Genomic DNA, 16488 nt, shown 5'->3' on the forward strand with positions numbered 1-16488 from the left:
TTACACAAACTAACCAGTGTCACATAGTACAAACTAACAATAACCGCGATCTTCTAAGCTAATGCTAACGCCAGCTTCTAGTTTGTGATCAGCACAGTCTCCAAACCCAGAGGCCTGCTCAGTCAAGCAGCACATACACGGACCCTCCGCCTGGTGTAAGTTTTCAGGATTTTGTGAAATAATTTGAAAATGTTTTCTAAATTGGAATATGTTGGCACAGGCCAGGGCAAAACCAGTGTATGGTTGACTGCTACATAGAGTTTCTCTGCCGGAGCCTGAGCCCAACCACGCCACTATCCTCGGCTGGGTCAGGTCGGGCTTGGCCCTTGATCAAGCATTTGTGTTTTTTGTTTTTAATAACTCAAAATAATGACTATATTTCTAGCTAGAAAACGTGCATCTCTCTCTCCTCCCTCCATTTTTGTTTGTGTTGCTTCATGATGTACACTTGAGTGTTCCTCATGCTGAAAACGTGACTTTTCGGGTATGTGACATCACTCCCCGAGACTCAAGAAGAAAGCAAAAATGTCTTATTTTACTGACGAAAATGACATATAATTGTAACGCACAGCGACATGAATAAATTTGGTCCGATTACTGTTTTGGAAATATTAAAGCGTTAGATTACTCGTTATTGAAAAAAGTGGTCAGATTAGAGTAACGTAATGTGTTGTGGCCTTTAGTACTTTAATTTACAACAGTGCTGTCATGTGTTACTCCTATCTATATCTGGGAATGCTGTGCAGGTAAATTAAACTGTAATTACTTGTTGAGAACATTTGCCCATTTCTTGAAATTATTTTCATGTTTGATTTTCTTTTTACTGTTCAAGACTCTACATGACCTCTTTACATCACCACCTACCTCGGCATTCGAGAAAGATGAAGAGCGCGGAGGAGCTACATTGTTGTACATTTTGTATAAGGTGTACATGATCATTACACAAACTAGATGCACAATGGCACTCTAGCTTGCTGTGATTTCGGAGGAAAGCCACCGTCGCCGCCCTTCTACTTCCGGCTCATGGCCCGGAAAAAATTCCCGAGCCTGCGCAGAACGCAAAATCTGATCCGATCTGATGGAAGGTATACATGCACGAGTAATGCAACTATCAATCGAATAATCTAGGAGTGTTAATGCGACTATGAGAAATCCGATCCGGTCCGATTTTAGTCAGACTAAGGTGTATACGTGCATTTTAAAAATCTGATCATAGTCGGACTAACCCAGTAATTCGGTTCTCTTGAGTGTCATGTAAATGCACTGACTGAGAATGCTAATAGAGGACAAGCCACCACATCATCAGGGGATCCCCTTTTCAAACTGAGCTTTCCAAAGTCCAGGAAGGGAGAGTGCAGAGCCAAACCAGTGAAGACAGAGGCGACATTCTGTAAATTTTACAATTTCTAATTTAAACCCCACAAATTAAAATAAATATGGACACACAGGCATCACACAAAATGTTGAAAATACACAAATACAATCTGAATTCTTTTAAGATGGTTTTCAAAATAAATAATGAATAAGGAGAATGTATAAATAAGAAGTAATTAGGAGAAATAAGAGAAACTTCAGCACAAGGCTTTTTGGTTCTACTGCAGTCTTCCTGTAAACATTAATTTTTGTTTATTGCAATGCTGACTGCAGTGATGCACTGTTGGACCTGATCTTCAAGACGGTTTTCCAGGACCCTGCCCCAATATGTGAATGAGGTGCTGAAACTCATAATCCCTGAAGACCTCTTGGACCACGCAGACAGGCAGCACAACTCTCACTCTCCGCCCCAGAGAGCCCCAGCACCAGCTTACAAAGCTTCTGTAGGCTATATTGGCTGAACACAATTCAATATAAAGTCAGCACTGAATGTTTACATCCATGGCATCCATGATATTGAAGTTACTGTATGAAGTTCAACTGTTCCACTTCAGATATTTTTTTCTTCTTGTTATTATTTCATTCATGTCAACACGTGTTTACAAATGTTTCTTACAATAAAACATCTTAACTAACTGTTCTGTGTGTTTTTATTGTTTGAAATGTAATTTTCATGTTAACAAGTAAAAGATAATAAACTATAAGAAATGTGAGATAGAGGAAGCAGTTATGCATTTTTCATGATAAGACTTTGCGATAACTGAATAGTATTTATGTGACTAAAAGCTTACTGCACTATTCCTCTCAGACGTACAGGTCCACAGCCCGCCCGATAAATGTTCAGTGCATTCTGCAGTGCAAATACATTCAGGTAGACAGGTACCAGGCCAGGACGGTCCACCATGCATGATGGTGGCTCAGGAAGCTGCTGTAGTCTTCATGTAACCTAGAAATTATGAAAGGTAAGTGAGTGACAATAGAGTACAGAAGAGATAGACTGCAAAATGAAAACCGTGTTTGCCCAGTGTTCACACTCATTGGAAAATATGATAGCTAATCAATCACATTGCGTAGTTTCTTTTGTAACATTTATTTAAAGTTTAAAAACCATTGTAACTGGTTAAAAAACAATACTGCTGGTAGAGAGGTAATGGGAGGAAACTGCGGCTTATTGAAATCTACAGTTGTTGAAAATTGCTGGCAGTAGCTAATTACAGGTCATCACTACAAATAAGAACAGGTTTTTAATTGACTTACCTGGCTACATAAAGGTATGAGGTTACGCTTTTCTCTTGTAATGGCAATTGCAATTGCATCCGAGTTACTGCAATTGAACAGAAGTAAACGCCAGCCGAAGTTTGGCTAAGCTTTATGATGTAAACACTTGAGGCAGGAGAGGGGGGTTGTTATCTTTAACAACATGGGCAGACGGCCAGTAAGCCCTTAAAACTTTTGTTCGTCTGCAGTAACATAAAAGTAATGTTGAGGTAACAAACGTAACTACTAACCACTGAGAAACATTCATGTTCCTTCTTGGCTACTGACTTTCTTCTGGAGCCTCTCTTGTTGTTCTGGGTCGGACCCCAGCTCGAACATGTAAGGTTCCATTGCAGTCTGTTGTCCGGTAGTCATTTCTTCCACAAACTCAGCCATTGCTATGGTCACATGATGTCGTCCTCATGTCTTTGCAAAGCACTAAGAGGTGAGCGGCACCTTGGGCGGTGCACGCTGTAGCTCATTAGCATTTAAAGGGAAAGGCACTGAAATCGGCCACCTACAGCAGGGCTGTGAAACTGGTGTTTCAAGAACCCTGCTGTGCTCAATCCTTCAGCTTTTTTCAATGAAAGCATGTTACTAACATTCCATTCAAACATTCTAACATTCCAAAGAATCATGTCAAGAAGCAGGAATGATCATAATATGGGACCTTTGAAAGTGGCACTTTCTTCATAACTGTGCTTTTAAATGAACATTTGACTCGGGTACATTCACAAAAAGAAGTTGTGTTTTGACGAGAGTTTCACTTTAAATGCAACCCAATAACAGCAAATACTGCATTGAAAAGACAATAGATATCCATATTCAGGACATGGAGCTGATCAAACACTCTGAAGGAAATTACATTTCTGGCAGGGAAGATAAATGATTTAATGACCTGACATCACGTTTGTGCATGCCACATAGCTGTTTTGCATGTATACACCATAAACTTTTAATCTCATTCCATGGAAACCGTTGATGCTAAATCTTCATTCAGAATAATTGTAATCAGAATGAATAAATATTTTCCATATAAATATAGCCACTGACACAGAAGTGAAATCCAAAACTCACGTCTCAGGCTGCTGCAGGAGGCTTTTCATCACTTTGACCTGCTGGAAGTGACAAGACATGTCAGTGGCCAACACCATCTCCACCACCAAATTACGCAGTTCTCTGCAAGAGTGAATGAGAGGGAAACATCTCAACAACTTTTACCCACTCAAACAAAGCCGCAAAGTCACTCATTATGAAAATATAGAGTAGCTGTATAGCTTTACTGCTGCCTCACAAGACAACATCTCAATGTATGTTTTCCCCCAACAGTCTTTCTTCAAGATAAAGCCACAATTTGTGTGGCAAAATTGGTAGGGGTGCACACACAGTTGTCACACACACAAACCTTTGATGAAAATCACAAGACCTTTCCTGTTTAGTTTAGCCCTTCAAACAAATTATAAATACATACAAACATACCCACAGACAAAATGGATTAACAACTCATAAATACACTTGAAAGTTTCATAAAAGTCAGTTACCAGTGAAGAGGTCATTAGGATTAAGTCTAAACTGATAGATTGAGTGATTTAGCAGTGGAATTAAATATTTGTATAAGCATTATATGCATATCATATTCTCATTCGAGGCAGAGCCCCATAATGCAAGGTTCTTTTAGGTACACTTATAGTTATCATCTATACCAGTGGTCCTCAATATTCGGCCCCTGGGCCACATCTGGCCCACTGGTCTTCTATTTGTGGTCCCCAAACTGTTATTCATTCACTATTCATTATTCACTATGTGTTTTGGTTGGGTCAGCACGTGTATACCGGGACATGTGAAGATGGACATGGACAACGGAAGACAGGGCTGTAAACAAACCGGTATGTGGCTGCTTGCACAAACACACTGTTTTAACCACTTTTTTATTCATTTTTAGTCATACATGCTACAGTGCTGTGTTGTAAGGTGTCTGCTGATGTTGCATAACTTTTAGGGTGAGATTTGGAGCATGTTAAGATGAACACAGTGTAAAGTTCTGCGGCCATGAGTTAGCTGTCAATGCTAACTCTCCATTCAAAGAGCCCTGTAAGGGAAATCGACCGAAATTATCCTTTAATATGCCAGGAGACAATAGCTGTGATGAAGATTTCCAATTTGAAATGGCATTATGAGACGAAGCATAGGAATTTTGAGGAGACATTTCCTCAAAATTCAGAGGTAAGAACAACAAAAATAAATGCACTGAAATTGTCATCAAACTGCAAGCAGGATTCTTGTCACATCTGATAAAACAACAAAAAGTAACAGAGTGCTCACTTAGAGTGGCATGGATTTTAAGCACAAGAAGCCGTTCTCAGATACAGCAATGGGTCGGGTCCAGGCTATCTTTTGGAATTTTGGAATTTAGGCAATTCTGAGCAACAAACAGGAGAATAGGAAGACAAGACAGTTGACAACAGTGTTCATCTGAGACTTGAACTCACAACTTCTGGAACCAAAGTATGTCATCTATCGCTCTGAGATAATTGGCAAGTGGCAATACAACAGTGGCTTCACAAATTGAGTAAGCCGTTCACTGTTGTACAGGCAGATTTGAAACCACTGTAAAAAAATTCAGTTATCAAGACAAAAATCTGAAAATACACATATTGTAGCATGGAGATGTTGGTAATTTGTTTTTAAAAATGATTGATTTGCTCCATAAGTGCATAACTGATGTTTAAAAAATGCTGCTTGCATTGACTGCAATTATTCACATGAGAACAGAATTCAAAATGTTCTCAAAAAGTTTTTTTTTTAAATTCTTAAAAAATGTAGGTAAAATTCTGATATTTGTCAGACATCATCTACCATGACTCTAACAAATTTTCAATATTTTCATGAACATTGAAGATTTATTTATCAATTTGCAGGTAGTATGTTTACAGTAGTGTTCACAGTCAAACGTTTTCATGCACTGTAGGCAAAAATTGTGGGAGGAGATAGGTTTGTATAAATTTTACAGTTTAAACAAAAAAAACAGAGTGATGGACTTCATAATTTTTAATAGGTTGAAATGTAAAAAAAGTTCCTTTAGTATTGGGGCTACAGTTTGATGAAAGTGTGAAGTTCTAGCGGGTTGACTTGTTAGGAATTTTCAATGTTTTGAACTTTAGATGCTTGCTGTTGATAGTATCTATTTAGAGTACTGTTTACAGTCATACATTCTGATGCACTGTAGGCTTAATTTGTGATAAATCAAAAGTCCAAGAAACAAGTTTTGTGGAGGACGGTCTGAATTCCTAGGAATACAGCTTAGCTGCCTGGACCCTAATAAAAGAGTGCATGACAGTGATGGACACACTGTTTGAAGGCAAACAAAAAGAGGAAACATTCAACTATGTATTTTTATTTATGTCAACATGGAAATGACATTTTATTTTAGTTAGCATTTTTGTTGTTTTGAATGAAAAGGACATTTTGTTTTGATTACAGTACTATTGCATGTGGCCTGACTGACCTCAATACATGGACCTTTGAGTCATTGAAAAAAATCTTTGTGGACCTTTAAGATTTGTATGTGAGTACCCCTGATCTATACAAATAATCTCTGTCAAACGTGTCAGATGCTAATAAAAAAATGTTATGACACTGTAATATTCCCCGACTAAGCAAAATCTGATCTAAACTCTTGCAAAGTCCTTTACTGTTCAAAATACACTACCTTGGCCAAAACAAACAAACAAATTTTGTTTGACTCCAGACTGTTCAGCAGCACATTAAATATTAGTTCCTGCATTTCTAACATTGGGCATTTTTCAGCTATGAACATTCCCACTTGTTATCTATAGTAAATACATTAGCCACATAATGTGGAAAAGATTGCCTGACATTTAGACCATGTCTTGTGTGGCAACTTAATATGTACTTTGTACTCATTTTTCACAAATCACATTTCCTTTTTTCACCCTCCGCTGCATAGGTTTATGGCCAAATTTGTATGGAAATTATGACATGTCAACCTTAGCTGTACATTTTTTTGTGTGTATTTTGCAGACTAAACTATGACGTTGAACATGGCAAACATTGTAACTATGAGCATGTTAACATGCTGCATGCTGATGTTAGCATTTAGCACAAGAACCTGCTGTACAGCTGAGGGAAAACATTTATATGGCTCCATTAGTTGAGCGTAGCAAAGCAGCATTTGACTCTTTTCTTATACCCAGTACTGAAGCCAAAATTACCTCCAGTCATCTTTGGAAAGATTAGAAAGGATGTTCATTTCATCGTCATCCTGTAGAAGACGATAGGCAGCACTGACATGGTGGTTCTCCAGAACAGCTCGGTCGTTGTACAGCATTGCTGTGTCTGACCTGTAAATCCCACAAAGGTACATTCAGTATAGGCCCATCTTTAAAAAAAAAAAAAAATGTAAAAAGAAAAGAAAATCTAGATAAATTAATCAAGCAACCTCCAGTTTCACAATTTTCTCATCAAGTGATGCGGGATGGAAATTACCTTGTCTGGATATGAAAATTATTGGTTGTCCCTGTATGTTCATAGTCATGGATGGCAGCTGCAAAAATTACGGCAAAGATTTCCAACTCAGATAGCCAGTGCTGGGGGAGGGAGCGAGAGAGAGAGAGAGAGAGAGAGACACACAATATCACAATATGAAGTTGTGTGCCACTCTGTAACTGTCCAGATGCACTCAAGACATTTTAGAGAGGCTTCAAATCCTAATCATGCCTAGGGCACCAAAATGGCTAGAGCTGGCCCTCAGAACCATTGGAATCTGTATTTGAAAATAGAAGATGGACCAGTTCTCTCTTGTTTAGCTCTCCCCTCTTCATCCTGATCTCACCAAGTACTGTCCTTAAATAATTTGAATGGGTATCTACAGGAATACCATTTCCTAAGATTCAACCCTGCCATGCATTTATGTCTCTACCTTTTGTGGTCTTCATGATTTTTTTATTATGTCTTAAATAAAATTAATTGATAATAGCCTTGCATATAGAGTAGGTGGCCAGTAGCTCCTTTAAACTTTGCTACATTTTTCATATGGGCAATTTTTTGTACTTACCACAATACCAGTCTTGAGAAGCAGGTAATGTATGGTCTGTGTAACATCAGCAGCATGCATCAGGTTGTGGTATGGGTTTTTGTGTTTGCTGTAGCCAACCTCCAATGAATCCACAAATGATATGAGAGCAGAAACTGGGACCTGAAATAGAGGAAATACCACCAAGAACCTTGATGACAAATCTGCTGGAACAAAGGTGCTTCTGCAATGCATAATTGTAATCTTGTTTCCGTTTCAGAGCAGAAGTATTATTACTTTGTTAGCACATCAACTTCATCATACTTTTATCACTTTTATCACAAAAATATTGGAAATGGGTAGCTCATCTTGTTCTGTTAGAGGTTGTCACAACAACTAGAAGAAGACAAGAGACTTGTTGAGTCAGGAGTGTTTTATTAATGATCCTTTGATAAGTTTATATACTTTTTTTCAAAAACCACAGTATTTTTCCTCATTTGGTGCATTGCTGCAGCACCCCTTTTCATGCGTAAGTCTTGAATGCTCCATTTTACGTCTTGTGTCTTGCCTCTGCTGCATAAAACTACGGTAATGTCACATTACAATATTAACAAATACAGGTTAAACATTTTAAGAATGCAGTCAAGTTCACTAACAGGATACAGCAGAAAATAATAGAAATATATAATCATGGCATGTAATGGTTCTGGTCTCTTCAGGTCTTTGCTTGTGACACAAGGTTGAATGAGAGTATGCTAAATGTGACAGTAAGCCATCCACTGTGCATTAGAACTCAAACATGAAACATCCATCAAAACATGCAATATAACAACTTAAACAGGTGAATTACAACTGATCAGTGATGATTACAACTTTTGGAGTGAAAGCTAGTTTAATCTGCCTCAGCCAGTAGATGTTAACACTGTACACTGTTACAGTTGATGATGATGGAAAAGCATTTGATTATTATTAAAAAGGCTGTGTAATGTATGCCTTGAGTTTTGCCTGCATAACTATAAGTAACTGATCAATCATTCAATTTGTATGTGACTGTGTTTTTTTACTTCTTTAATCACAGATGTGTAGCCTGCTAATCCGAAATTACAACCATCCAAGTTGAGGAACCGCAATTAAACTATTTTTTATTCTTATCAATTGTTATATTATCTCTCTATAAGAGCAAGGAATCTCTGTCTTGTACGTCCCTCCTTCTAATACAATATGACCTGTGTTTTCAGGAAAGACGCAAAGCATGAACCACATAGGGATGCTGCAAGCGTGAACAATGGAAATCATTCTCTTTCTGTTTAAATTGTGGAGAGTCGTTTGCCACCCCAGCCAGTCTTTTATTTACATTTTGCTTTTGCGATTCAGTTGTACATGCTGGGGAGTACAATATGTGTTTGATTCTGAGCACTGGTTTAGTAGTCAAGTGAGCTTTTCAGTTTTAGTTTAGTTCTGGTCAAGTTATGACTGACATAGAGCTTGGCCTTCTAGAGTAGAAAATTAATGACTCGGCTGGATGTATTATGTCACAGGGGTCATTCTTATTATTTTATTCCTCAAAGCTCTTTTCAAAGCATTCTGTAAAAAATATCTATTTTGTCTTCTTATTAGTTGCTTCAATGATATTCTATTATACTTTCACATTTCCTTTACAAAACACTATATTTTGAATCTTATTTAGTTAATGAGATTGAATAAATATATGGCTGTATAAAATCAAAGGCCACATTATAATACATCCATAGATGTTGTTGTTCAACACTTCCCCCTCTACCCTGCCCTGAGGTCAGCCCATTCAAACAGCATGCAAATGGTGGTTGAGTAAACCCTGTGAACAGCAAATTGCTCCTAATGCCTCGGCCTTATTTCATTTTCTAGCCGATAATGCAACATTGACATTGCCACATCAATCTGCAAGATTGATGATTTCTTCCTGTTTTTTTATTATTACAAGAGGAGAGGAGAGGAGAGGAGAGGAGAGGAGAGGAGAGGAGAGGAGAGGAGAGGAGAGGAGAGGGGAGGGGAGCAAAGATGAGAAGGAAAGGGGAGGAGCGGAGATTAGGAGAAGGGTGAGAGAGGAAGTGAGGAGAGGAGGAGTGGAGAGGTCAGCATTTTGGTTAGTCTGTATTATTTTGCATGTGTAAATGTCAAACACTGAAACAAGCGAAGCTGAACAGAGTCAGGATCATCGTTCTTGCAGAAGGAAAAAAAAAACTGCCCGCAGCGTCATGAGTGTCGCACAGTTAGGTACAGCAAATGTAGTCATGTGTTGGGAAAACTGAAATAAACAACATTTGGTTGATCCATGTTGTTACAAAGACAGTAGCAAGTCCTCATGCACTGATTTCTTCCTTCATCATGGAGTATGGCTACTATCATGTTGACAATTAAAGACAGTTGACAGCTTCCCTCATGGTCAGTGTCACGGCAAATACAACCCTGCAAAACAATGCTTGTATGGGACTCGCTCATCTAGGGCTTCCAGGGCTTGTGCGCCAGAAATATTCAAAGAAGAGCTTTAGGCTGCCAGACTAGGTGAGGTAACTGGGCTTACCTGCTGTCTCGCGGCTCCAGCACTGCCGGGTCCGTCACTTGGTCAGCCCGCGCTCCATCCCTGTTCAGCGTTTTTTTTCTTTCTCTCCTTTTTAGACATTATGTCTCATTCTCCTTATTTCAGATAAAATTCATGAATTTTACAAAGCTTAGCTTACAAAAGAGCTACAGTGTGTAGTGTGTACTTCTTTACCCCTCTCAATCTACTCATTTAACTCTAAACTCTCCCCTTAAATTAGAACAGGCTCTCAACCACCTATTCCTGATTACTCATCCCTTTCCCTGAGCAACTCTCAGCCCCTGGATAGGGAATAAGCAACCACATTATTCTTGCCTGCAATATGCTTCACCTCAAGGTTATATGGTTGTAGAACCAGACTCTAGAGAAACACCCTCGCATTGGCACTTCGGAACTTAGCCAGGAAAACCAAAGGATTGTGGTATGCCACAACCCTCTCACTGCTGGCCACATAGACTTCAAAATGCTTCACTGCTGGACCAGAGCCAGGGCCTCCTTGTCAATGGTCGAATATACTTCCTGATGTTTGTCCAGCCTCTTTGAGAAATAAGCCACAGGTTTCTCACAACCATCCCCTCCAGCTTGAAGCAAAACAGCTCTGACCCCCACATCACAAGCCTCAACTGTGAGAAGAAATGGCAGACAGAAATCTAGAGCTCTGAGAAATGTATGACTGGATAACATAGCTTTAACATGAGCGAGCGCCTCCTCACATCTCTCTGACCAAACCCGCTTTACACTTTTCCTCAACAGATTCGTTAAAGGGGTCGTAACAGTAGCAAAATTGGGCACAAAGCGGCGATAGTATCCATACATTCCCAAGAGTCGCATTAGCTGCATTCGAATGCATGGGACAAGGAAATCCACAATCACTTTAACTTTCGCCACTGTTGGCAGCACAACTCCACAACCCACTTGATGTCCAAGGTAAGTCACCCTACCCTTACCAACCTCACACTTGGCCAAATTAACCACTAGACCAGCCTGCTTGAGAGCTTCGAATAGCTCCCCTATCTGTCCAAGGTATTCTTCCCAGGTTTCACTAAAGATTACCACATCATCACTGTAGGTCACTGTGTTCCTCAACCCTTGGGTAACAGAATTCATTAAGCGCTGAAATGTGGCTGGGGCATTTTTCATGCCAAAGGGCATGACCTTAAACCTGTACAGCCTATTGTGAGTAACAAAAGCTAAAATCTCACTGGCATGTTCGGTCAATGGCACCTGGAAATAGCCCTTCAAGAGATCCACCTTGGTTACGTATTTAACTTGGCCAACCTGATCGATGCAATCCTCAAGACGAGGAATAGGAAAAGTGTCAGCTTTGGTTACATTATTGGGCTTTCGGTAATACACACAAAACCTGTCTGCCTTCCCTTCCTGGGCTGCCAGCACCACTGGTGAGCTCCAGGCACTGTCAGCATATAGTCTACTTCCTCCTGGACTTTGTTCTTCTTATTAGGAGTAATGATAAGGATGCTGTTTTATCAGGATGGCATCGCCAACATCAACATCATGCACTGCCCTATTGGTTCTTCCAGGAACATCACTAAATAACATGGGGTAAGAATCAACCACATGAATAACATCCTGCCTCTGAGCTTCTGTCAAATGATGCAAATTATCATCAAGCTCAGCTCGAGCCTGGGTGTTGTAAAATCCATCACCAGTTCCTTAAACAGGTGCAACGGGCCCCTCACTTCATGTCCAAAAATGAGTTCAAATGGACTGAAACCCAGGGACTTAGTGGGAGCATCACGAACAGCAAATAGCACGAACGGAAGGGCCTCATGCCATTCCTTAAACTGTGCTTCAACAAATGTTCTTATCATGCTTATTAGTGTGCTATGAAAGCGTTCTATAGCTCGGTAGGGTAGTCCCTGGACAAGTCGCCAGCTCATCACAGGGACCTCACTGATGAGGTCTTGTTCAAGGACACTTTGACATGCAGCTCAGTCCTGCCTGGAGCCAGGATTTGAACCAGCGACCTTCCGATCACCAGTCGACCTGCTCTACCTGCTGAGCTACAGCCACCCCCATGACGTAAGTAAAAGGCTCATGTTCAACGGGCAATGGTTGCAATGGTGCAACAGGCGGAGCCCTACCAGTCTTTCCCACCACCTGACATGAGACATGAGCAACAAAACCGCTGCACATCCTTTCTGATGCTGGGCTAATAAAAAAATGTTGACTTATTCGACTTTCTTGTGCCCAAATTACCACCGAGGCATTAACTCCGGGGCAATACCACCTGCTCACACACCGTCCACTCCTCATTGGCCGGCCATGCAGCAGGCCGCCATTTCCGAAAGAGAATCCCATCTCTCACAAAATAGCCTGTATGCACTTCCCTTGCCTCCCTAACGCAGGTTGCCATCTTTAAAGCATAGCCCAGTGATGGATCCTTCGTGTGCTCTTCCACTAGTGACTGACGGTTAAGGGGTAATGACTCAGGTCCTACTGGAGCAGCCATCACAGTGACTACACATGCAGTGAAGACCTTTGGATACTCTTCTTCCAAGTTTCTAAGCTTAGGTGAGTCTGATGGCTGTTCAGATGTGTCAGGCACGACCTTCTTGCCAGCCACATCATTTCCCAGAACAAGGTCAATTACATTAAAGGGGAGGGTTTGCTAGTAACCACCACTTACCGCTTGCACCACAGCAAACTGCCCAGTGAAGGTGGAACTCAGCAGTTCCATCACACTTTTCCGGAGCAGGGTCTGTTTGGCACCAGTGTCCCTGAGTATGGTGACTGGCATGTGTAGACTTTCTGCTGAAGATGAGATGAAACCCTCAGAACCCTCAAGGTTGTCTCCAGCCTCCCTTCTGACCAACACTAACCTAACTGGCTTCGCTGGACCTTGCCTGTCATAATAGTTTGGACACTGACTCTTCTTATGGCCCAATTTATGACACCAGTGGCACCGAAAATAGAACGTGATAAAAAGGTTTCCTTTCTGCCACTGGAGGGCGGCACCCCCGATTATCACAATCCTCCTCTGTTGGTATTCTCCTTCATGCCTCTTGTCATGGGGTCTTCTCCTCTGTCAGCCCACCAGATTGGCCACCATGAGCCACCTCGTCACCTTCAGCCAGCTCGGCTGCGCACAGTGGGCTAGTCACATCACATTCATGATAAACCTCCATGGGGACACTGACTTTAAACTGTTCAGGTAACAGTAAATTTTTCAGTCCCACATAATCATGAACTTTACAAGAATTAATCCAACCATCAAATGCCACTTCTTGTTGTCTCCACAGATCCAATTACGATTCACCCTGCTGCTGCCTTAAATCATGAAACTGCCTTTGGTAAGCCTCCGGTACACTGCCATAAGCTTCCAATACCGCTTTTCTCAGAGCATCATACTCAAGGCCCACTCAACTGTCCAAAGCTGCCACTGCTCTCTGAGCTTTCCCAGTAAGCACACTTTGAACCAACAATGGCCACTTTTCTTCGGGCCACATGCTGTCAACAGCCACTTTCTCAAACATTTACAAAAATATGTCAACAGCGCTTTCGTCAAAAACTGGCATGAAACTGCGTGCTCGGGTAACATCAAACCTTTGTCCCTCCTTGTGTCCAGTCATGGCGGCTTTCTCAACCACTAATCTGGCCAACTTCTCCAGATAGGCCCTCTCCTTATCCTTCTCTTTCTCCATATAGACCCTCTCTGCCTCCTTCTCCCTTTTTCTATCGTGATCTGACCACATGTCTTCTAACTGAAGGAGATCAATCAAACAGGCTGCTATTGCTGGCTTGTTCATGTCCTTTTCCAGCAGAACTTCCTCTTCCTCAGACATCGCAATAAGCTGTGCTTTCTTCAGCCTCCTAAACTACTCCCTAGTCAGCTCACTGACCCACATTGGATCACCTGCTTCAGTAGCCATTGTAGTTTTAATGCGACAATACTTGATCAACCAACAAACACTGCCCCCAATACAGCAGCAATACAACTATCACCTGAACAAAATCTGCAGTAGTTACACTACACAAGACCTTCTCCAACAGTACAACCAAATCCACTGCTCTACCTCCCTATCTGGCAGAAACAGCAATAGAAACCGAGTTAGTTACAAAACTTAATATTGTCCCTTTAATTACAGCTTACATTACAATTATGTTTGTGATGATACTTAGACTGAGAAGCTTGTCCACCCATAAGCTGTACACACCTCTACCTAAAAGCTGGCTGCGCACACTTTTTTATGAGAGGAAATATCAACTCCAGCGCCTTTCCAAATCACCGATAGAGTTTATAGAGTTAATCCTAATGAAGCTAATAATACTAGCGACAGTGCTAATTCTAGTTATTGGGAGCTGGCGGCCTTGCTAGCGGGCTAGTTGCTAATGGCCACAAACAAATTTTTTCACACTGATCCCGGACAAGCTCCCATTTATGTCACAGCAAACACAACCCTGCATAACAATGCTTGTATGGGACTCGCTCGTCTAGGGCTTCCAGGGCTTATGCGCCGGACATATTCAAAGAAGTGCACTAGGCTGCCAGACTAAGTGAGGTAACTGGGCTTACCTGCTGTCTCGCGGCTCTGATACTGCCCAGTCCGTCACTTGGTCAGCCCTTGCTCCGTCCCCGTTCAGCATCGGTCCGGTAAGTATAGTTGAATTTATGGACATTTATACATGTGGACAAAAACTATGAAACGAAACTCCATGGGTCGCGGCAAACAAATCTCCCTCTGCGTTCACACACTTGCTCAATCACCCTCCATTCCTCTGGCCCGCCCCTTTTCAAACCACCACCGGCACTCTAGGTAAGCCCAATCCCCCAGCCTGACAGCCATGGTTTTTTAGACTGAATTCAGAGAAGGTCATCATAAATGTTCAACGTTTTTCTCACTGAAAATGTGAAAATCTCTACTGAAAATTAAATTAAATTATCACATAAACATATCTATCAATACCACTCTCTTTCTCTGTCAGTACCTCTCTCTCTCTATTGATGTATATCACCATGATGTCTCTATTGATGCCTCTCTCTATTGAACCTCTCTTTCCCTATTAATGTCTCACTCTCTCGATGTCCTTCTCTCTTTTATGCGCATTTGTGAGCGTTTGTTTAGCCAGTAGAAAGTGTGTCAGTGAGTGGATGCTCTTTTTGTGCGTTTTTCCTAATGGTTTGATAAAACTGTATAATTATACTGGTGATTGTCACAATTTCTTACTATTCACACATCTTTAAGCATGGTTTGCGGGGTGCTGATTGGTGTGCTGGATGCCAGCAGCCAGTGTGTGTTTTTGTGTTGTGGCAGGCAGCAGACCCAGTAATAATGCATCTGCAGGCTTCAGAAACCTCAGCCAGTATCAAAATACTTGTCAGTGCAGAGTACTCGGTGGAGGACTGTATTTTAGCAGTAGGGGAGGTTGTAGTTAGAAGGCAGCATGAAGGATGAACAATGCAGTTGTGTTTTTTCTGGACTCGATCAATAAAGTCAGTACTGTCGCTGAGTGTGTCGAGAGTTGTTTCCACAACCACACTTGTAACAGTTTCTCCTCTTGCCAGTCCTGCCAAACAACTCATATTGTCTAAATTGTCACTGTTCATCAGCAACGAGGTGTTGGAAATTGAGCTTCAGTTTAAGATTTTTCATGATGGAGAATACAGGTGCATCTCAATGAATTAGAAAATCATGGAAAAGTTCATTTATTTCAGTAATTCAATTTAAAAAGTGAAACTCACATATCAAATAGATCCATTACACCCAAAATGAAATATTTCTTTGATTTGTTTTAACTTACTGACAACAGCTTACATGGCAATGAGCTTAAAGCTAAAGAAAACCTACGATTCAGCATACCAGAATATTTGAATATTGTAAAAAAGTTTAATATTGTAGACTCAAGGAGTCACACTCTAATTAAAAACACCTACAAAGGTTTCCAGAACCTTTAACCCTCTGGGGTCGATAGACGCCAGTGCGTCCAAATCACGTGTCCAATTTAAGATGACGTAGCAGTGAGACAGAGCCTCTGTGAGTCTCAGTTCCAACTTGATGTGTTCGAGCAGCCTTGAAACTATATACCAGTTTTCAAATCGTGTTGATAGGCCAAGTAAGGGACAGATGTATGGAGAGAATTATGTTCCCTTATTATTCAATCAAATCAAATAGACCAAAAAAGAGATTTGAGAGCAAAAAAGAGCAAGTGGCAATCATAGAGAGAACAAAATAGGTTGAGAACATATTTCTTCAACTTTAAACAAAACTAATGTTTGTAAGTAAAA

The 16488-nt window shown here is 40.9% G+C and overlaps 1 protein-coding gene and 1 long non-coding RNA gene across 3 annotated transcripts in view; both read right to left on the reverse strand.

Annotated features, from left to right (window-relative positions):
• The window catches only part of LOC119009027 (calcium/calmodulin-dependent 3',5'-cyclic nucleotide phosphodiesterase 1A-like), a gene marked incomplete at its 5' end in the record, with an annotated part of 100730 nt that overhangs the window by 31107 nt on the left and 53135 nt on the right, over positions 1–16488 (reverse strand). The window contains 4 exons of the mRNA XM_037079917.1: positions 3709–3810; positions 6864–6992; positions 7138–7238; positions 7706–7846. Coding sequence (XP_036935812.1) covers positions 3709–3810; positions 6864–6992; positions 7138–7238; positions 7706–7846 — 473 coding nt within the window. The remainder of the gene's footprint in view (positions 1–3708; positions 3811–6863; positions 6993–7137; positions 7239–7705; positions 7847–16488) is intronic.
• Positions 1590–3158, reverse strand: LOC119008805. 2 transcript variants are annotated; one of them, XR_005071557.1, is made up of 3 exons: positions 2883–3158; positions 2166–2320; positions 1590–1831 (listed from the first exon to the last, which is right to left on the reverse strand). It is a non-coding gene; the product is annotated as an uncharacterized LOC119008805 (long non-coding RNA). The 2 variants fall into 2 exon arrangements; XR_005071556.1 differs by having other exon boundaries at positions 2632–3158.

The sequence above is a fragment of the Acanthopagrus latus genome, chromosome 19 (genome assembly GCF_904848185.1).
Source record: "Acanthopagrus latus isolate v.2019 chromosome 19, fAcaLat1.1, whole genome shotgun sequence".
NCBI classification, from domain to species: Eukaryota; Metazoa; Chordata; class Actinopteri; order Spariformes; family Sparidae; genus Acanthopagrus; species Acanthopagrus latus.